General features: G+C 45.1%; 1 protein-coding gene across 1 annotated transcript in view; it reads right to left on the minus strand.

The window, feature by feature from the left end:
• The window catches only part of LOC119456633 (uncharacterized), a 418,815-nt gene that overhangs the window by 29,821 nt on the left and 365,928 nt on the right, over positions 1-23,066 (minus strand). The window contains exons 5-6 of the mRNA XM_049668994.1: positions 8,384-8,495; positions 5,636-5,853 (exon numbers count right to left, since the gene is read on the minus strand). Coding sequence (XP_049524951.1) covers positions 5,636-5,853; positions 8,384-8,495 — 330 coding nt within the window. The remainder of the gene's footprint in view (positions 1-5,635; positions 5,854-8,383; positions 8,496-23,066) is intronic.

Here is a 23,066-nt window from a genome sequence, read left to right on the forward strand (position 1 = left end):
GCACCTCAATGCCACATACGACCAATAAAACAACATTGTATATACTGTACACATCTGTTGTCACTCATTTGCATGTTCGAGTGGGCAATGTACGGGGAATTCACGGTTACCCGAATGATCCCCCTGTGCCTCGCCCACTCATCATCACTCACTTCGTGAATATGCGGTGTTTTTTTTTCCTTTATGATTTGTTATTCGTTTTTTTTTTTGTGACGCACGGCGAAGGTAGTGCAAGAGCCACCCTATCAATGATTGTATGGGCGGTCACACGCACCGATGAAATCGACAAAACCTAATCTGTTTCCTTTATGCATAGGAACTTCTTTAAACTCGGGTCAGCGTAGTGCATGTCCCTAAACAGTCATGCAGGTCATTCATTTCTCCTTATTAAATTTGTGCGTACTACGAAAGGCAGGGCGTAATGTGAAGGCGACGACGTGCAGCAGCGCGTCACACAAGTTAGGCGGCACGTGAAACTGGCTCTGAAGAACAAATGCCTAGAATCAAGTATGTAGAGTTCTTCTTGACTGAGTTAGTATACAAACATCTTGGCGAGCAGGATTCGTCTAACCGAGGCAATATTCCTGGCTGTTCCGCTACTGGATCTGCACCTATCGGGGTGACAAACGCTGTAGCATTCCTCGCGCTCCCATAGGCATTACATTAGCTGTCATTGTAGTAGATTAACGTCCACTATACGGACGCGACCGAAAATCGTTGGCTTACAGAAGAACCCATTTCGCGGTAGCGCTACACGAACATTTAAGCTGTTGCGTCAGCACACAAAAGACCTCTAAGCTGCTCCGAAACATTACCCAGAGGAAAGGGTGATGGAACTAGAGCAAGACACATCCGCGTCGGCGAGTAAGACCGCTTAAGGCTCATTCGCAGTAGGCCGACACGATAAAGTTTTTCTCTGCCGACTTTTGACGACAGCAGTTTACAAGACTGAAAACGCTGTGGCTAACGCTTTAAAGGAAAGTAAACTCTGTCGCCAACAGTCGGCAGGCCAAAATCGGTGTCGTGTCGGCCTAGTGTGAATGAGCCTTTACGAATGTCAGATCGAGTGAACAAGATCGCTTCGCACTATTCGGTGCTCTAAAGGACAACAGATCAGTGACGATTATCGTTGCGAAAAACAGCTGCGAAATGTCTGACTGTCTTCTATGCGCTTGATCGGTGTTAGTCAGAGACTAGCGAACCATGTAGGCTAAATAATAGATACTGACCGGATAGTTGGTGATCCAAGATTTTAATGAAGCAGCCCACTTGCAAAAAAAAAGCACTTGCACACAAACATAAATGATGAAGACATCCGTTCACAAGCGCCTTTCTATGTCCTCGTCGTCCATATGTTTGTAGACGTGTGACGTGCTTTTTCCAAGTGCACTCCTTCACCAAAATCACCTACGTTTGACAGCCATGCGGGCCTACGTTCACTGTCCATGCGGGCCTGCTTATCTCTGCTTTGAAACAGCACCAGGATACTCAGGCACAGGACGAGCAATTGCAGCCCGCAAACACAGCAGCACTTTTTCAACCACGATAGCAAGGCAAAGCAAGCGACAGAGGATTTCAGCCATAGATACCACATTGCACTCGCATAGAATAGACACCTGCTAATTGACAGAACGTAATGTTGTTCAAGAGAGAATAAAACATATATCGAGCAAAAATTATTAGTCGTTTTTGTAGTCAGACCTTCTAGTCCGGAAGCTCATTGGCTTTTGCCGCTGTCCGGGCTCGGTTGACCAGGGCTTGTTGCTGTTCAGCAATCATTTTTAGTGGTCAGCGGAATGCCATTTAGTGAAGGCGATGATGTAGTGCGGACGCGTGGCACGCGATTAAAACAGCACACGAAAAAGAAAATAATGTTTACCATCATTTAAATTCTCCTTCCTAATTCAATTTAGCTACCGAATACAGCCGCCGAGCATGTTCTTTCTGATTGGGCTAGTTAGATGGCTGGACTAGTTGGTTTTTCTTAGCCCAACATGAGAGCTAGCCATCTCTCCCACACTCACAAGGCTATAGAGTTCGGCTGCTCAGCACGAGGTCGTGGGCTGAATTGTCGGTGGCAGCGACCGCATTGCTATGGGACGGAACTGTAAAACATTCGCCTACCTCATGGAGGAATGAAAGAAAAAGAAACAACAAGTAAACTAGAAGGGAGCGTCATGGTACAAGTCGAAGCTCCCATAAATATATAAAGAAAAGGCTCATGGGAAATAGACCCTCACCACGTGGTAGGCAAGAGTAATTTCTAGATGCCGAGCTCGCGGAGAATCCAGGGGAGAATGAAGCGGAGAGATGGTCTTGATGGCTGATCGTGACGAGGGCGTCACTAAGAGAGTAACTACGAACCAAACAATTCCTTGAAGGTTTGACAATGCATGTTCTATTTTCTAAGAGCCCAAACCCAAATGGGTCTCCAAGGAAAGCAGGGGCGACTTCAGAAGCGGTTGGTTTTCCGAGGCTAGGTGCCTGACGTCATGCTCCCTCGTAGCCTTTTTGTTATCCATGGTGTATGGAGCTTTAGGAGCATGTTAAAAAATGAAATAATGAAAACGAAATAAAGGAAAAAAAACGTGCTGGACAGAATAATCCAGTGACACCGGTTACAACAAACCTGTGTCGTAACCTGCGCATTGGTTTGGCGCTTTAAACCCTCTCAACGATGATGAAGATAGAACTGGCTACGGTAGGGAAAAAACCCGCGAGATGACGCGCGTGTTCGTTGTGCTACGCTAGAGCAATGGATACAGAAAGGAGGCACTATGTGCCAAACTGCGCCTGCGGGTGCTTTGCGCGGAAGCTCTTCATCTTGAGAACAGTGCAGTAACCGATAGCCCACCAATCGGAGGAAACAAAGTTCGAGGGCTCTTCTCATTCGCGAAGCCGCGAGCGATTATTTATCTGAACAGTATGTCGACAGCTTCCCTGTTTTTGTATAAAGCACACACTACGACGACTGAGCAAGCCGAAGTGAAGGCCAAAATGTCGCAGTGTCCTCTTCTCAGGCATGACATCGCGAAAAACAAAATATGGTTATATAAAAGCTATTAAGTAGAATATTTAGGGCGCTCTGGGGCACGCCAACACTTTTACTAGGGCTAGTTGCCCAGAATTTTAGAGCAAAGCTTGATTTGCACTCCTCCCTCGCGAGTTTCGCTTCGCCGCTGCCTGCTGTTGGGTCAGTCCCTATCACGGCGAATCCATTTGTGGATAAATTACGAAGGTGGGAGATGGGGTGGGGGAGGCGACCTTCCACAGTTGTCCAGTACCGGACATTGTGCAAACCGTGGCGGCCAGGCGTGCGAGATGAAGTACGCGATATCATCACTAATTCGCCATCTTTGTGTCGTAGTCATTCCGTCGCCAGCTTACCGTCGCCATCGAATAACGCTGTCGCCATTCCACCATGATAATGCGTCTATTTGCATGCCGTCGTCTAAATGTGGCCGTCACGAATTCATGATCATACTGACGTCCGAATGCCATCGTGGTCGTTCCATACTCGTCATCATAGCTTCGTCATACCATCGTCTTAATATCATCGTCATCACTTCAGAATCGTCATCCTACTGTCATCATGCCATCGGCATTGTACTGCCTTCGTCATTATATCGTCGTGAATCTTTCTATGTCATTCAATCGTTGTCATTTTTGTCGTCATCATTCACTCGTCATCATGTCGTCGTGGACTTTCAATCGTCATTCTGTTGTAGGCATTGCAGTGCCCTCATGCCATTGTCGTTATTGCGTCGTCCGCATGCAGTCGTCATATCGCATTCGGGATCACATCGTCGTCGCGATGTCTTCGTGTTCATTCCATCGTCGTCATTGCAGCTTCGCCAAACAATTGTCGTCACCCCGTCGTCGTCAAGCTATCGTCGTCACGAAGTCGTCGCCATCTCATTTTTTTTTCATGTCATACCGTCGTTCCATCTTCGTCATTGCCTCTGTGTCATTGCATCATCATGATTGCGGCGTCATACAAAAGGTCGTCATACAGTCGTCGCCATGCCGTCATTCTTGTTCAATCGTCGTCATCCGGTCGCAGTCATCGCCGTGCCTTCGTCGTGCCATCGCCAGTGCGGTCACAAAATTGTGGTGCGACCATCGTGCTCATACCGTCGTCGTCGCATCATCGCTCGTACTACATCGTCCTTCTTCTGCCGCTGTTATTCCTTCATTGTGATGCGTGGGATTCGCATGTTCGAGCGTCCAACTTGGTCGTGCGCTCTCTACTTAAAGATGATCGCTAAAAGAGAACAGCGTTCCCAAGCAAACACCAATAAAAGCTTACCTTACACTGATTCATATACCATGCGGGACCTGCAAATTTTTCATTAAACGCCGTAAACAAAGAGTAGAAAATATAACGCCGGTGATCATTTAATGTCATGTGCAACCTGGTTGACACAATTGCAATGGCCGTAACGCTCGGCGTTTGCAATTGGCTCCGATCACCGAACTGAGGAAGGCCAACGTGGGCCTCACAAAGGAGGCTGCAGCTTACTTAAATATGTAAAAATTCATCACTTTTACAAATATGTAAAAATTCATCACGCTTTTTCATGCACCAAATAATCTGTAGTTCTGTAAGCAATTCATCATGCCACGTGATATGACCAGCTGATGGGCGCAGCACACCTGATTGCTTTTGCGCGCATTTGAAACCGTGGTGGCACGGGCTGCAAATGTTAAACGTTCTTTCGACGGCAAAAAATGTCGCCGGTACTTCTTTGTGCAGTTGGAACGCGAGTGTGCCGAACGTAGAAGTGCAGCCAGGGTTTTCCGGTAGAGGACAATGCTCTGCAGCAGAGCCCTGCGTACTACTACCGATTTATCTTACTTACCAGCCGTGGTGGCTTAGTGACTATGGCCTCGCGCTGCTAAACACGAGGTGCCGGGATCAAATCCCGCTCGTAGCGGCCGCATTTCACCGGATGAAATGCAAGAAACGCAATGTACCGTGCACTGAGCGCATGTTAGAGAACTCCAGGTCCGGCGCGCCGCAATAGCCAGTGGGGCCCTGGAAGGGGGGATCCACCCACGCTAACCAAGCACAATCTTTATTTAAATAAAGTTGTTTCTCTCTCTCTCTCTCCCGATGATCCAAATTAATCCGGAGTGCCCCGCTACGCGGCGTGTCTCAAAATCAAGTCGTGGTTCTGGTTAGTAAAACCCCAGAATGTTTAATGTCTCCTACTTTAATTTTCACGGTTACGACGCTAACTGTATAAATTAGGTCAAATACAATTCTACATCAAGGAAAGTTAAAAAAAACTTGTTCACCATTATTTCTGACCATATTTGTACATTTTATTCTTGTATTTTTGATTATTTCTATACGTGTTTTAGAAAAACCAAGAAATAAAACGACTAAACGGTGCTCGGTTGGTTAGCTAATGGACTAATTTGTGAAGTAAACAGCTAATCAGTAGTCGAATTAGTTTGCTCAAATATTAACAACTAAACTCTCTCTCCAATGCATAAACAACGCTACTATAGTTCCACCTACTTAAAACAGAATTTTGCCATATCAAAAGGGTGTTCCATATATCATAACATATCATAGCACAGCACAACAGGACTCAAATGCGCGGTTGGACTGGTGAGAGGCGCTTACTCTGCGAGTCCGCGGGCGGCGCGAGCATGCCGTAACTGGCCCGACGCGAGGCCGCGTAGTCCACCGAGTTGCGGGAGGTGCGCCGGGACCCGGGTCCTGGTCCCTTGGTGCCCGGCGCCTGAGCCAGGGACCCGTCCACGGAGCTGAGCACGGCGGGTCCCGGGGGCGGAGAGGCAGCGTCACCCATGCGATCGCGCCCGGATGTGCCGAAACGGGCTCTGCGGAAAACCATGCAGGCAGGCGAACGCATACTTTTCACCTTCTGAATATATTAATATCGATAGCGCTATCAGCGTAAATTAGGACGCGAGCAATTGCAAAACTACTCCGGTGCGTTGTTCCATTTCCTGGTTCACCTGCATCTGCAACGGTGGCCTAATGCGGAGTTCTAAACGTGAATTTGCGGTTTGCTCTATCCCCTTATAAACATGCTATATAAAAATCGACTACACGTAGCACTTCTATGTAATAACGCCTAAAAGTATTTCTGATCAGTTACGTTCTTTTCGCGTCTCTATTTATGCTGAGGTTCACATGAAAATGTGCTGAAATTAAGAAAAGATAAATATTGCACAGATTATGGTGCCATTGTCCAGGGTCTGCAAGGGAATCTTCAGGTGAGCTTTGCATAAGGCAGCAAGAGAATTGGAAAAAAAAAAAAAGACAAGTACATTGCGCGAAAGAAAAATATAGAATAAAGCCAGAGGAAATAAAGAAAAAATAACGAACGAAAAACATCAGAGGATTATACCGGGTGTTAAAAATGAAGCTTTACGGAATTTTTAAAGATCGCCTGTGGCAGGTAGCATAATTGTTATCGTTGAGCTGGATTATTCTAAGAGGCGGACATTAGTAGCACGAGAAATTGAAACACATATTCAACTAATTACAAAATTACTAATGAACTTCTAAGATAATTACTTTACGACACATATTGCAATTCACGAACTGTAGGCGGGGGAGTTTGCAAGACGCATCCACATTAAATGAATTTCCAGGACGACCCCCGTTTCGAGATATTAGTTCCCAAAGTGCGGGACGAAATAAATGGGCTTTCCAGTTACGTTTGTGCTTCAATGTATAAAACCGCATTTTGGTAAATAAGTGGAACAACAGTGCATTTTTACGGGGAGTTTGATGGCGTATATCTCCAAACTGGCGTGATTCTGGAATTTCATTTCAATTTGATACGCCTGACAAGCTCACCTGCTACAATTTGTAAATTGCAATATGTGTCGTAAAATAATTACCTAAAAATTAATTATTGAATGTTTTTAATTAGTTGAATATGTGTTTCGATTACTACTACTACTAATGTTCGCCTCTTCGAATAACCCAGTTAAATGATAAGTATTATGCTACCTGACACAGGCAATTTCTAAAAATTCCTTAAAACTTAAAAATGAACACCCTGTATACGTTTATTTAACTCAGAATAGCGATGTGACTGACATAGATAATAATAAATTAGATTGCTCTTTAACAAATATAACTGTGAACTCGCCATAGTAACACATTTGGGATAGACACAAAGTGAGTGCGATTGTAGTATTAGGCAATAAATTCTGACTGATAACTTCTAAGAGCAATTTATTGCCAATATTCCGTTATCGCATATTAAACTCGGCGGGACAACGGCGATAGATATTCCAGAATTGATGGCTGCACGGCGCCCGGCGTGTTGCCGTTTGACGTGGCCACCACGAATCTGAAAAATGAACGCTTGATTAATCTCACACTCCATCCCGCTGGCAATTAATTGCACAGCGAAGCAAGAAAATGTCAAACTTTGCAAACTTGAGGCAATGTGGTGCTTCTGGCGCAAAAACGGCATAGATACCCGAACATTTTGCATTGTAAAATTGAAAACACTATCTGCTCTCGCTAGAAACGATGGAGGCGCACTAGAAAACACAACCGAACTCGCTTAGATTACGTTTTTTGATGGATGCTCGGAATAAAGCCACGCATATCAAGAGGAACTCCGAGTTCATCAGGGTTTGTAAATAAAATATCAATACAGTAATGTAATTCTGCATGCGCGTTGTAATGAAGCTTCATGTATCGTACCCACGTACCGTTGTAGCTAAGTGGCTACGGGGTTGCGCTGCTGAGATCGATGTCGCGGGTTCAACCCCCACCACGGTGGCAGCACTGCGATATCGTTGCTGTGCACGAACGTTTGTGCATATCACATTAGCACCCGTTAAAAAAAAAAACCAGGCCATCAAAATTATTCCGCAGTCCTCGACAATGCGACGTCTCTCATAATCAGATGGTTATTCTGGCACGGGAAAACGTCCAACTTGACTTGTATTATACATTTATTCTCGGTTTATTAGATAGTCAAAGCTTGATACTGCATTTCAGCGTGAGAGCCTACACCCACCTGAATCACTTGTTGGACAAAAATGTTGTTGCGTGTTTATATGATGTCTAATTATGATGGCATACTCGCACGAAGACCAGCGTCTTGCCAGCCTAACTTAAATCATCTTGCAAATACACAAACAGGATAGTTACGGCGAACATATGTAGTCTCAATGTGGGCAATGTTATAAGCGTGACGGTAGTCGGCTGTCACTATAACGCTTACGCAAGGATTGCCGAGACGGTCATCTCTGTTTACTGTCAGGAATGCAGCTGTCAGGAATAACAGCTCCCTAACCCACTTTAGTAAAATAATACCGCAAGCAGTGCAACGTGTAGAGGTCAAAAGACGTTACATAGCAATATTGCCGTACTCACTTGCTGAAGAGCCTAAGGACGAGGCAGAAGAGCGCCGTGAACACCATCAGCGCCACGATGACGCTCACCATGGTCGTCAGCTCGGCATTTTCCAGGATGGCCACACCGCGAGCTGCACTCGCAAAGTTAAGAGCTCAGTGTTGCATGCATGCTGCCCATAACGTTGCAATTGCATCTGCGAGTAATGTGGACCAATCGCGGTTCTATTTTTCTATGCAAAATGGAAAAAGAGTACGCTTAGGCGTCTAACTTTATAGGGTATCGCCTATCACAACTAAAAGGAAAAGAAAACAGGAAAACACAGGTAGGATGAACGTCTTTTAATGGAAATGTCAGTCAATCGAATGTATGCTTTCTAAGCGATGGCTCAGCTTAACCTACAAATATTAGTGCGCTAGTGAGCTCCACCTGGTCCTCATAAGTAGAAAACTTCTCCATTATACAGGATTTAATGAAGCCATATATGGGTGCCAATGAAAAACAGGGTACATTGGACACTTCCTAATAGAGCAAGGTACAAAGCTTGGCTAGTTTGGGTAGATTTATGGTCGGATAGCAAAATTGTGGAGAAGGAAGAAATAATAAATAAATTAGTTAATTAACTGGTAGGATTGAGGGCCCAAAGCTACCGGTTAGCATTGATAGATACCCTAGTTAGGGCACCAGTATTAGGTTTCGCTTCGGCGTGTTTTTTTAATGTGCACGTACCTAACATACACTCATTTGTAACGCGGTTCCAAGCAGAATTCTGCAACCGCTATGAGACAATGAACACACGGCCTACTTTCCAGTAGTTGGCAATCCAATTCACGATCCTCAAGTGCCGAAATATATTCCCCTTAGCTCGGCAACATCTTAACCATTTAGTCACAACGATGGTGAAGCTGAACGCAAGAATTGTACAATGCAGGAACCGACACAAATTTACTGCGGAACGGAAGTTCGTTTTTTTTTCTTTTTCTAATAACAAGTTATAGTAGAGGTTGGGGCCTTTAGGTTGAACCGGCTGCTCCTGTTCTCACGGTAAACAAAATCACATCCCATAAAAGAACACTGAATAGTGTCAAACAGCGATGACATACACAAAATTCTCACTGGTCCAAAAGGTCACAGAAGTTTGTTGAGCAACACACACAGACATTTACAAACATGTACACACACACACAGTTTTCCCAGAAAAGAAGAAGAAGAAAAAAAAGTACTTGAAGTTGTCATTAAACGTAGACAGTTAATATTTTTGTAGGCGAGTGAGTCATAATTAAAAAGCACAAAACCTAACTACACAACACCGTATTAGCAACTTAAATTTTCGCAATGAATAAAAACCAAGATTTGGTATAAACCTAATGTGATCGTATTTTAACGAAAAATTTTAAAGCAACAATCAAACGCTTTATATGGTAATCCCACTGACTGAAAGTAGGATTAGTTGTTGGCAATTTGTTATTGTGCTTAATTCGCTGTTGTCAATTCGGTATGTGGTGTCTTGGCTGGTCATACTGTGATCCGTGGATACTCGCCGTTGTTCCACAACAGAGGCATCTTGTTCCGGCACAGTAGGAAGTGTGCCCAAGAAGTGACAGAAATATATCATATCTTCCAAAATGCCGAGGGCCCTGTCAGCTTTATGCCGCCTACATTTTCTGCTAAGGAGATGAACCTTTTGTAGGGTGCGTGAATAGCCTTGCTGTATGCGCTTGTGTCATTATATTCGCCAAGTCAAACTGCCAATGCACCTTTTTACGTGAAGGTCCTGAATCGCCTGACAGATCGTGTGCGCCGCGTGCGACTGAGTTCGTCGAAAGTGCGGCTCTGAATTGTGTACCACGATATTGTCCCTTCTCACTGCGCGTGGATTGTGCCTGATTTTTTTTTTTTTTGGCACGAAATTCTCCTCGCTATGCTGTAACACCATCCCTACTCACTTCAGTTAGCCACCTGCGACGTTTTTCGTTGTTCCCCATAGAAAACTAGTGCTTCAGGGGCGGCCAATCGAGGATGTGACGACAATCCCAAATGAAACGACATCGCTGCCGAGGCGCCTAACTTCTAGAAGAATACTTCCAAGAGTGCTCCCAGCAATGGAAAAGGTAGGACCAGTCTATTATGTCTAATGGAGAGTATTAAGCATGAAATGTTCTAGCTCCCGTTGTCGGCGACGTTCAAGCAAGCTTGAGTCAAAAGACAGAGCCATTATCCGGGCACTCAAACGAGATCATCCCGGGATCGTTGCGAAAACAAAACGAGATCATCCAGGCAACCAGTCAAAAGTTAAGAAAATGCGCTCTCTGGCCCCTAACCCTTTGTACAGGACGGCATTCCATACGCTAGTTACTGCCCAAACAGGTTACAAAAAATATTGCTTCCTAATGTTTATTCACAATATCACTGAAGCTGCAACTTCTAGTACGCTGAAGTTTTGTGTCATTTCCAATAGCAATGTTCAAAAGGCAGATACAGGGCACCATACACTTGGTTGTCATCTCTTGGCGCTGAGACAGGATTGCCTATGCTCTTTTGATTGCCAGCGGTCCGTGGGTTCCGCGGCGCGGATTTTGCGCCGGCTCGAGAGATGGCGTCACGCTGCGTGACCAAGCCGGCAGCATCGGGCGCACCGCGGGTGGCTGTTTGGCCGAGAAGAGACTTGCAATGAGGTTCTCTTTGTGACAGGAAACTATTGCTTCCATACGAACCAGTGCACAGTATGGCGTGCTGCGGTGTAGCGCGGTGTGGTGTGGTGGGGTGTGCCGTTGCGAACATGCTCTACACCCATTTTAAGATTGTGGCTAGTATCATCTCCAACCAATCTGCTTTAACGGTAGCCATTTCATCCTTACATCTACTCTTGATTACGGGAGAGCCAGCAATTATTTGGTTTGAAGGCGACTACTTTAATATGCTTAAAAGATCGCAAACTAAATGGTTTTCTAACGTGCTGCACGTACTTTTGGGAAAGGCCTCGTATACCTAGCGCACAGGATCAAGTTCCGGGTAATTAGTAATATTTCAGTACTTAGTCACTGATTTCACGAAAGGTACTCTTTCTGTTATCTTAGTTTGCCTTACTGCCGTGTTGCACAATCTTCGGGACGTATACCATGCTCATATTTTCAGCAATCTATCGAAACGTGTATGCGCGCAAGCTAGCTCAGCAATGTAGGAAGGAAAGAAAGAGTGGAGAAGGAAAGGCAGGGAGGTTAACCAGCTTAGCACAACCGGTTTGCTACCCTACACTTGGGAGCGGAATGGGGGAGAATGAAAGATGGGGAGGAGAGAGAGAGAGCACACAGCACAGCACACAAATCGTCAGTTACAGTCCGTCACTCTTCCGTGGTACGTGACATCACTGTCACAGCCGCTTGACCAAGCCCGTTTCTTTTAAAAACCTAAGTAGTCCTAAATATAATGTTCAGAGACAATCCCTGGCATCCGTTTTAGAGCACCTTGACAATAGACCAATGTCAGTTGAAACGATTTTCACATGTCGTCGACAGAAGACATCGTAGCTGAAGGCGACGAAGGGACTACTCAGCAATGTAAAATATCGTAGTACTGACGCACATGAACATCAATCCAGGACTAGCATAGGACCGTTTTGCCAGATCATAAATTGGTTACCTAAATAATGTTTCGACTGTAATGACTATACTGTACTGACTACTGCACTGTATTAGCTATTGACGGTCGCGTTTAACACACTGCCTTAGCTGAAGTGCTGAGTCGACTTTAGGTCTGCAAGCAAAGAACACAACAAAAGGGAGGATTTTATGGGTGAGCATAATTATTTGGAAACCTTAGGACATCCAGGCAAATAACCAACGATATCTATGCCAGAGGCGTAGCCAGGGGGGGTGGGGACTGGCTGATGGGGCTTCAGCCCCGCCCCGAAATTTTTTCGTGCGGGCATGCACTGGCAACCAAAACAACCACCGGCGCCGGGAATCATTCTGTATTTTCTCTACAATATCTTTTTAACGCTCGAAAAGACATTTCGGCACGAACATTGCGAACTCGGGCTGGATTTCGTGGCAACACCCTTGCACCTGGAGTGACATAGCGCAGGGAGCGCCATCTGAGCACAAACTTTCAAGGGCTTTTCGATAGCGATCAGGCGCGTTGCGGCATCTCGCAGTGGCCGCGGAATCTACGGAGCGCATAGATTTTATTTCCGAGACTTTATGGGTTTACAGTTATCATAAACTTTTGACGCGACTAGTGCACTGACATTTCCAAAGGCGCGCTTTAGATTTTCAATTCTGGAACTTTATGAGTTTAATATACTTGGGCCAACATGCGCGCACTGGAGCCCTCATGTCCAAGCCGTTGCAGAAATGTAAGCACGTGCTCGGAATCTTCCACACACACGAAAATACTCAATATCACCGTGACTGTCAGCTGGCAGCTGATAATTTTCTCCTACCATTTTCAGGAAGCGCACCTAATGTGATCGATCAGCTGGACCAGGGCAGGCATAGTAAAATAAGGAAAACAGAAGAAAGTTAACGGCCTATTATTGAGGCAGTTCTTTTTTGTGGGCGACAAGGTCTGGCTCTCCATAGCCACAAGAACAGTGGTCCTATAGATTTAAGCAAAGCCCCCGATGAAAATACTGGTATTTTCAGAGCGCTTCTTCGCACGCGAGCACGCTGATTGCGGAGCTCCATATCTGAAGAACCATTTGGAAAGTTGGCCCAGTAGTGCCTCGTATTTAAGCCAAGCTGTACAATACCAAATCATAGAAATTTGTGGTGAACTTGTCAAAGAAAATCTAGATTCAAAAGTAAACGCTGCAGGCGGCTTCTCTATACTTGCTGACGAAACGGCGGATATTGCTGTAATCGAACAGCTTACTATTTGTGCAAGGTACCTAAACAAGGATGCCAACGATATCGAAGGAGTGTTTTTAGGTTTGAGAACCGAAATACATGCCCTCTTTCATTGCGACTGCAGGTTCTATGTAAATGTGTACCAACTGCTGCAGATTCTAGTCACCCTTCCAGTGACCGCTGCCAGCGCAGAGAGAATATTTTTTACATGAGATTACTAAAAAAACTATTTGCGCTCTATAATGTCTGAGGACCGCATGGATAGGCTGGCGCTTCTATACACCCACAGAGACGTCGGTGTCAACGTGTCCGAAGTCATTGACCGCTTCGCTAAACTTCCCCGCCGATTTCATTCCCCCTCATCCCGCTCCCATGTGTAGGGTAGCAAACCGGTTGTGCTGAACTGGTTAACCTCCCTGCCTTTCATTCTCCACTCTTTCCTTCCTTTCTTCCTTCCCCGCCGATTGAAGTTGTACTTTAGACAGCGAAGCAGGAAAAATCAATGCAACTAAAAAGCTCTGTTTCATCAGGTCTATAAACTCGTAATTATAAAAACGTATGACTGTTCATTAACTTTTAAAACCGCAGAAATTTTCGCAGTTAATTCTAATAGTTAGCATCATGATCAAAATTATCACGCAAATACAAAAATTACGAGGACATCAATAACCAATTTTGACCGACTTGCTCATTGAAAGCCCCGCCCACGCGGCGTTTCCCAACAAACACACTCGGATATTGGGTAGTTCAACTTGCCGCATCATCTGTGGCTTTCGTTTGGCCTTTTCTTTCCTCTTTAGCTACCTGCTTTTACTTCTTTAGCCTTCTTTAATTTGAGCGATTGTTTTCGCTCAAATTGGGCGGGGCTTTCAATGAGCAAGTCGGTCAAAATTGGTTATTGATAGGCCTTCCGTCACAACTTCAGACAATCCCCGGACTCCATCACACTCTTTATGCCGACGATATCACCCTCTGGGTATGCGAGGGCAGTGATGGATCCATAGAACAAATATTACAGGAGGCTATTGACACAGTAGAACGGTATCTGCAAGGGACAGGACTATCCTGTTCGGCGGAGAAATCCGAGCTACTGCTATATCGCCCTACACTCAAGGGCCGACCACCCAAACATCACCAAGCACAGACACACGCCGATATAACACTCACGACAAGCGACGGTCACATCATACCAACCGTGGATAAAATTAAGGTGTTAGGACTGATAATCGAGAGTAAGGGCACAAACGGCGAGACAGTTCGCAACATTGACGCAAAAGTATCGAACACGATGCGCCTTATTAAACGCATCAGCAATAAACACAAAGGCATGAAAGAGTCTAGCATCCTCCGCCTCATCCAATCATTCGTACTCAGCCAGATCACGTATGCGGCAGCCTATCACCGATGGTTCGTCGCAGAAAAAGCAAAACTCAACAGCCTCATTAGGCGAATACATAAACAAGCACTAGGATTGCCGCAACACGCCAGCACAGACCTCCTTCTTAAACTGGGATTACACAATACCCTCGAGGAGCTTATCGAGGCGCAACAAATATCACAATACGAGCGATTGGCCAGGACTAAGTCAGGCCGCCAGATACTCGAGAATCTCGGCATCTCTTACCACACCCAACACGGCGACAAACATGACATACCACGCGATATCCGAACTAAACTCACAGTTCCACCGATACCCAACAACATGCACCCCGAACACAACGAGGGCAGACGCGTCAGTAGAGCCAAAGCTATGACTAAGATTTTTGGTCACAACGAGGAAGCGGTCTTTGTCGATGCAGCACGCTATCGGGACCGTCACCGCTTCGTAGCTGCGGTCGCAGACCACACACATCAATGCAAAGCAAGCGCATCAATCGCCACAAGAAACGTAGAAACGGCGGAGGAAGTGGCTATCGCGCTGGCGATAGCTCACACCAATGCCTCGTACATCATCAGCGACTCTCAAACGGCCGTGCGAAACTACGCCAACGGCAGAATCTCCCCTGAGGCATTGCGGATCCTTAATACAGGCAAAACTTATGAGGCAGACAAATGCGTACAAATTCTCTGGATCCCAGCCCACACACCTCTTGATCAGCCGGAGTTCAGTCCAAACGAGGTGGCGCACAACGTGGTTCGAGGTCTCACGTTCCGAGCCGGGTTCGAAGAAGCAGCCACTCGAACGGACACCTCCGCGGTGGTGTGGGAATGGGACGATCGGCTCACTAAATTCTGTGACATTACTCAACATTATCGAATGCAAAGGCGTGAGTATCCACCACCTCACCCCAAGCTCAATAGGGCCCAGTCCGTTCAATGGCGGCAGCTACAAACACGAACATACACGAACCCTGTCATCATGAACCATATATACCCCGAATTATATACAACCAATCTATGCCAGTATTGTAACACCAGAGCCACACTAGATCACATCCTATGGGCATGTCCAGCATTAATCAGCAATACTGGGGTCGCGGCCTCCAATGAGGGCCTTCGGACGCGTTGGGGGACTGCGCTGCTCAGTTCAGGCCTGGACCAGCAACTGTGGGCTATCCAGCAGGCCGAGGAAGCTGCTGGGAGACACGGTCTCTCCGCTGGCTCCTAGGTGGGAACCCAGCCCAGCAATCTGCCGGAAATAAATAAAGTTCTTCTCTCTCTCTCTCTTCTTTAATTTGGGCTGCAGAATATTTGTTGCCGCTCTGCAGGCAGTTCAATTACGCATTTTCGCAGTGATTTCGGCATTATTCCGCTATTCTACTCATATGGTGCGGTCGCGACCACCGCATGGCCCAAGTACATATAACGATTTCTGCGATCATAGTTTTGTTCGTGCCTGGATCACCTGTCTGTTTATGCGTAAAGGTTAGTATCACTGACTGCGCCACATGTTTACTTTGTCTTGTTTGACGCATTAGATACAGTGACGTTTGATTAAATACGTAGATTTATTGGAGACTTATACATATATTTAAATATCTTGTTGCGAGTTGCTGTATATACAAGCAGTGAACTGTTTCCAGTGGCACATTTTTGCACTTTATCAAATTGTATCTTCGCATTTGTATATTTCATTCTACCCTTGAATTTATAATGTACATCTTGCGGAACTCCTGCTTTTTATATGTACTCACTGTTGCGACTATAATCTCGGTGTAATTACAATACATGACTGGTAACAGCTGCTCCTGCGCAATCTATTGCAACAAATGACAGCGTCATTGAGGTTTTTCCCTGGCCGTTGCATTTGTACAAAAATGTAAACAAGGTTCTTGAATGACAAACATTCATCAAAATATTTGTCCTAACTTGTTCTTTTCATGGCCTTTACGTTTTTCATATCAGCTGCACGAACCGATTAGCTGGTTTCAAACTGATATAGTTCTAAAGTTCTTGTGATATTTTCTTTACTTATTAAATAGACAAAAAAGCGCGGAAGAATTGATATCAGTTATTTCTGCCAATATTTTTCGGACATACGAATATGTTCGTTTATGAAAAAATACGTATTTTACTTGACAGTGCGCAGCGTTCAATAATTCGTTTGCAGTATCTAATATACAATGACATTGGCAATGCAGTTATTATTCACGTATTTGATCCCCCTGAAAAATTCTATAAGGAGGAGGCCGCGCTGCAACGTGAGCCCCCCCTCCAACAAAATGTCTGGCTACGCCACTGATCCAGAGTAAACACATTCTACAAGCCTATAGCGGCACATCACGAGGAGAACTTCCGCTCTTGCGGTTGGAAACCTGTTCCATATTGCTGAGAAAATACAATATCTCATGAAAATGGCTGAAATTTCCAAGCCTTCCGATGGAAGAGAAACCGATTTCTGTAATATGATGGCGAGACGGCAATAATAGTGCAACGATTTTTTTTTGCATTGTGTAGCAGCCCTGCAACAGCCTTACAAACCCAGCCAAGTTTCCCTGTTACTCATTAATGCATATTGTTCTATACGACATGCATCTAGGCAACTTAATGGGCGCGTATAATACAATGTCACTTGCACATCCTCCGCAGTCGCTCAGAGTGTACCAATTTGGTATGCACTCGCACTGGTTGCGCCTGGTATATTTTCTTATTATTTGCTTTTTTTTTCACAGACTTCATCGTATTCTACCCATCCCGATTGTACACGGCTACTTCCCTGCCTCGACCACTTCGACCGGCCACTTCGAGTCGATAGACAAAGCGCGTTCTCGCCAAAGCAATTGTGCTAGCAGGCGACGCTGTTTCCTCGTCGGTCTGGAGGCTGGCTGCAGCGACGCCGGTGGGAGCGACTAGCAACAGCGGCCGTAACCGAAAATAACGAGCCTCGATGCTCTTCCTGTGCGAGACGCCTTTTTTCCAGGAACGCCTCGTTTCCTGCGCACCTGCCGCCGGCAAAACAAACACAGATGGACGAGCTTCTGCGCGGCGCTCTCCTAATTCAATACAGCCGCGGCTGTAGCCGATTCACGTCGCGCCTTAGAGCTAAGGAAGCACGGTGTATAGGAAGAAACAGAGTAGAACAAGTAATAACATAAGAGAACACGGAAGAATTGCTTTGTTAGTAGGAAACTATACCGTACTTCGCCGTCTTTCTGGCGCGCGTTTATCTGAGCGTGTAAGGGACACGTGCCTCGAACTTTCACTTTCTTTGTTCATTTTAGTGCGTAAAGTCCCAGCTTTACGAATCAGGTAATTTAGCGGAACGAAGTATGTTTTCACAAATAAGAAGTTCCATGCCTCGGAATTGTTTCCGCTATAACCTCGTTCTTACTCTATTTTTATTTTGTTTATTTATTTATTACGTACTGCAGACCGTCGAGTCCACACAGGTTGGAAGTTTCCAATTTAGAAACCTAATAGGAAAAAAAAAAACGGCAACGGGAACAGCTTCGAGATTAGTGTAATAACAGAGATAATAAAACACAAAATAGCAACAGTCGAATCTGTTTCAAGATTAGTGCAATAATATATTTTTCTTACCATACGGCTAAGCGCTCGAGGTTGTTAGCGAATGTTCCTCTCAGCATAATTCCGCTGAACCGGCTGCGGTGCCGCAGGGGCTTTGGCGTAGCGCTGCTTAACCCGAGGGCGTGGGACTGAATCCCAGCCACGGCGGCCGCGTTTTGATGGGGGCAAAATGCAAAACGCCCGTGTATCGTGGATTAGGTTCACGTTAAAATCCAAGGTGGTCATAATTTATCCCGAGTGCCCCATTACGGCGTGCCTCGTAATCATATCGCGCTTACGGCCCGCGAATTTCCCAGAAATATCTTTTTCATAATAATACAACTGAGAGACGCGCCTATACACACAGGCATCATAACCTCTAGTTATGCGTACTCGTTGTCTTGATATTAGGTCATTAACTGAATTCGCCCGCCTCCTTATTGCGATGCTATTCTTAGGGTACTCAAAGGCTCTGTTCGCAGTCCACTGCGGAGCTAATCGCGCTCCGTACTAGCCCTCTTACGGTCTGGATCTTATACTATTTTCTTGAATGCAGCCGGCTTGCGAATATGAACTTTTCCTTCTTTTACTTGTATGTTATTGATACTGGTACATCCGCAATGTTTCGTGTTGTGGTGTTTTTTATTGTTTTTTTTGTTTTTTTAATGCTGAATTTAGTTTACCATATAGTCTTATGAACTTGCGAACATTCTCTTCCTTCTACTGGGCGTCCAAAACAAACTGTGCATTGAGAAAATAAACAGATATACAATGATGATTCTGAATGACATCGGCGTTTCACATGTGATATGATAGCGCAAGAACCGTTGTTCGTCTGATAACATCGGTGGGGTACGCTCAAAGGAGGAGCGCACGCGAACAGTTCTCACGCGCTGCAGGATGCCCAGGCAGCAATTTAAGCTCTCACGATTACGCCTACAGCAATCAGATTTTAGCAGGATTCAAGTATTTTTAACGCAACGTCATCAGTTCGTCTATGTTACTTCATCGTCTTTCACACAGATATCATCTGGTGTTTCCCAAGGTACCGCCCTCGGACAACATTTTTTGCGTATTTATGTGAACGATTTACACCTTAATGTCTAATCGAAAATACGCCTCTTGGCCGATGACTGTCTTGTTTACAGCCTCATAATAATGCATCTGATATTTGTATCCTCCAGAACATTTTTCACCGAATAGAAAAGTGATGCGGAAATTGGTTGATGTCTGCTAATGTTAATAAGAATATTATTTTCCTTGCACGGTCGTCGCGATTTTTCAACGCCTGCTACTTCATTATCAATTTTTCTATAACTCTCGCTGACTCGTTCAAATATATTCTCGTTGACATCTCCCGCGACCTAGCTTGAACTGATGATAATAATCAAATTACTAATTCTGCAAACGGTGTCATAAGCTAACTTCGCCGCAACCTTTCTCATGTGCCTCCTCTGTTAAGCTGTTTGCCTAGAGATCACTTGTCCCCCGAAAGATGAGTATTGAAGTGAGATATATCACCATACGAATTAAACCTAATAAAATAGTTGAATCAGTCCGGAACCGTGCTACTATATTCGTCCTAGGTGGTTATTCTTGTAACTCTAGTATCACGGTACTCAAATTTCAACTTTATCTGCCCGCCCTGGCCGATCGTCACATAATGTCTGTTCTAATGGCAAATGATCCCTTAAATACCTACACATAATTCTTTCCAATTTATACCTAGGACGTTGACTAACTTCCCGCAGATAAGCAACGAATAATATTTTGAAATTTCTTCTTCTTGCTTGACACTGTCTTAAACGGGTATTTTGCCACTTTTGTGCATCACATTTGTTGAACTTGTGTGCATTTGTAAAAATGTAGAGATAGCGATAATTTATTTGAAGGAAGGCAGAGAGGTCGGCCTGAGCTAGCATGCTCTAGCCTGCTACTCTGCACAGGGGTAGGGGGGAACGGGGACATAAAGGCTGGATGAGGGGCGATGATGACATAGAAGGAAGGATGTACAACGGTAAAGGCGTAATTCACGTATGCTTCTTCGACGACTTGAATGTACTAGGTCTGCGTGATGTCTGGCATCTGATAACGTCTTTATCATAGTACCACATAAAGTGGTTCATTGTATACCGAAGTTTTCTCCACCTCAGGAATAAAATGCCTGTGATCCATTACCGAACATCCTGTTATAAAGCCAGTCTGTTTCCTCGGGTGACTGAATTCAAGTAGAGGATGCGTGGTTTAGTTATCGAAAGTCCTTACATCGTGTGGCTCCCGCCGGGCGCGGGAAGCCATGTCTGTTATCTCTGATGGTCCAGTTAATGTTTACTACTGGGAACTACAGATAGCGTTTCCCTGACCGCAATCACATTGCCGAGTGGTTGCGCTAACGTTTCCATTGTGTTCTCCCAAATGTGAAGTATCGCTGATGGTACGCGTGTTAGTGTGTTTGATACACAATTAATTTTTTAGCCTAATTCACTTGTTCTTTTAAAAGTTTGCTGATTGCTTTCATGCACCGAGAGGGATAGCACGGAGGAGGGCTAAAATTGTGCTAAATCGGAAAATTACATTTCTGGGATACGATAAACGTAACTATCTTACTTTATGTGGAGTTTACGTAAGCTAGAAATATATAAATGATTAGTTTACCGACGAGCAAATCAATGCATTGCGTTTTAAATAAACCAACGACTGCACTTTGTCAGTTTTGAGAATTATTCACACAAAACGCTTAGATATATGTGAACATACTTCGCTATTCATGACGCCATGTTAACTATACTGGAGCAGAGCTTAGGGAGCGAAGAGTGAAAAGGGTAGCTTTTTCCTTCATTCACTTCTGTAATAACGATTGTTTTCTCCTCGAAAAACGAAAGTTAGTTAGAAATGAGGTATATGGCGATCACGGTTACACGTTATGAAAGATTTCACGACTCGATCCCGACAAGGGGATATTGTTCATCATCTATCCTCTTTGGAGGAGAATAGTCTAGAATGGAACATTCCCTTTGATGAAGGGAACAGGGATAAGCAACGAATAATATTTTTGAAATTTCTTCTTCTTGCTTGACACTGTCTTAAACGGGTATTTTGCCACTTTTGTGCATCACATTTGTTGAACTTGTGTGCATTTGTAAAAATGTAGAGATAGAGATAACTTATTTGAAGGAAGGCAGAGAGGTCGGCCTGAGCTAGCATGCTCTAGCCTGCTACTCTGCACAGGGGTAGGGGGGAACGGGGACATAAAGGCTGGATGAGGGGCGATGATGACATAGAAGACGGATGTACAACGGTAAAGGAGTAATTCACGTATGCTTCTTCGACGACTTGAATGTACTAGGTCTGTGTGATGTCTGGTATCTGATAACGTAGTAGGGGGGAACGGGGACATAAAGGCTGGATGAGGGGGGATGATGACATAGACATGTCGTTTTTCTGTAATTATTCATAAAACTTTACAGAAGCACTTAAGTCTGCGAACGTGCATTGAATGAGAAAGCAATCTGACTCCTCCGCGCAATACTTTTCACTTGGTCATGTGCTCGAATTCGGCGAAGTCAATTTTGAGGGTAGGCCTCCCAAATTTTGGGGGTGGGCCAAGTCACTTTTGGGAGTGGGCCAGATTGGTTTTGAACGTGGGTCAACTCAATTGTCGAATTGAGCAAAGTCAACTTTGGGGGCGGGCCACCCAAATTTTTGAGCTTGGCTAAACAATTTTTTTTTTGGGGGGGGGGGGGTGTGGACAGCCAAATTTTGTGGGTGGGCCAAGTCAGTTTTCGGAGTGGGCCAGGTTGGCTTTGAACGTGGGTCAACTCAATTTTCGAATTGGGCAAAGTCAACTTTGGGGATGGATGAAGTCAAGTTTGGGAGTGGAACGGGTCGGTCAACTGAATTTTCGAATTGGGGAAAGTAATTTTTGGGGGTGTGAGTGAGCTACTGCGTCTGTCCAACGCCATGGCTGCTCAGCGCGGGTTTTCGCAGTGCGAACCGCAGCAGGTCCAGTGCTGGGAACGTCACGTCATCACTTGATCACGTGGGTTCTCTTGCCATCGGGTGTTAACGCCGGACGCTCGCCGATTTCCCGCTTCATGGGGCATATAATGCTTTCGCAATAATACACGTCTGTGCAGTTTCACCATTATTCTTTTCAGCCAAACGAGATGGCGTCAGACGCTCGACATCATAAACCAAACACAAATGAATTCTCTAAAAGGTTCAGTAGACTGAACTAATTCAGTGCTGCTCTTTAGACAGAGAGAGGGAGAGAGAGCTTTTAATTTTGGGATATTGGGGAGGTCAGCACGAAGGACATGCTTCCGACCTGCTACTCCTACACTTAGGGAAGTGGGACAAATAGGGACAGAAGAAGGTAGATGATGGTAAAGGGTAAAGGTGACGATGAAACAAATGTATGATGTCACACATTCGGTAAAAATGTTTTAGGCTAATGAAGAGCAACCAGCGTTGTATCTCTAGTGTTAATTTATTGCTACAACCAAGCTTGTTGTCACGGTGCGCTTTCTAGTGTTGCTGTATCAGCTGTTTACCAGTACCAGCGGCTTGTACTACGTGCAACGTTATAACCTTTGCTGACCACGTTGTAAGCCTTTGCAGTTTCCGTTGAATGAGGCCATTCCGATGGTTCTCGGTCTGGCGGGTAATGGCCGAGGCCCACAGTCTTCCTTCTCGGCGTCTCTTTGAAATGCGTGATTTATCTTTCGTTCCACACCCTCGGCTAGACGAAGGCAAAGTAGAATAAAAGCAGGGCAACTCTAGACGTTCATGTCTGGAACCAAACACGAGAATTCACTCTGATCTCCACTCTACCGTTCTTGTGCGCAAACTATGATAAATTACCAAGACGTCGCGTCAATAGCGCCCCCACGGGAACGCCTTCTTCTTTC

Source organism: Dermacentor silvarum, chromosome 6 (assembly GCF_013339745.2).
Source record: "Dermacentor silvarum isolate Dsil-2018 chromosome 6, BIME_Dsil_1.4, whole genome shotgun sequence".
NCBI lineage: Eukaryota > Metazoa > Arthropoda > Arachnida > Ixodida > Ixodidae > Dermacentor > Dermacentor silvarum.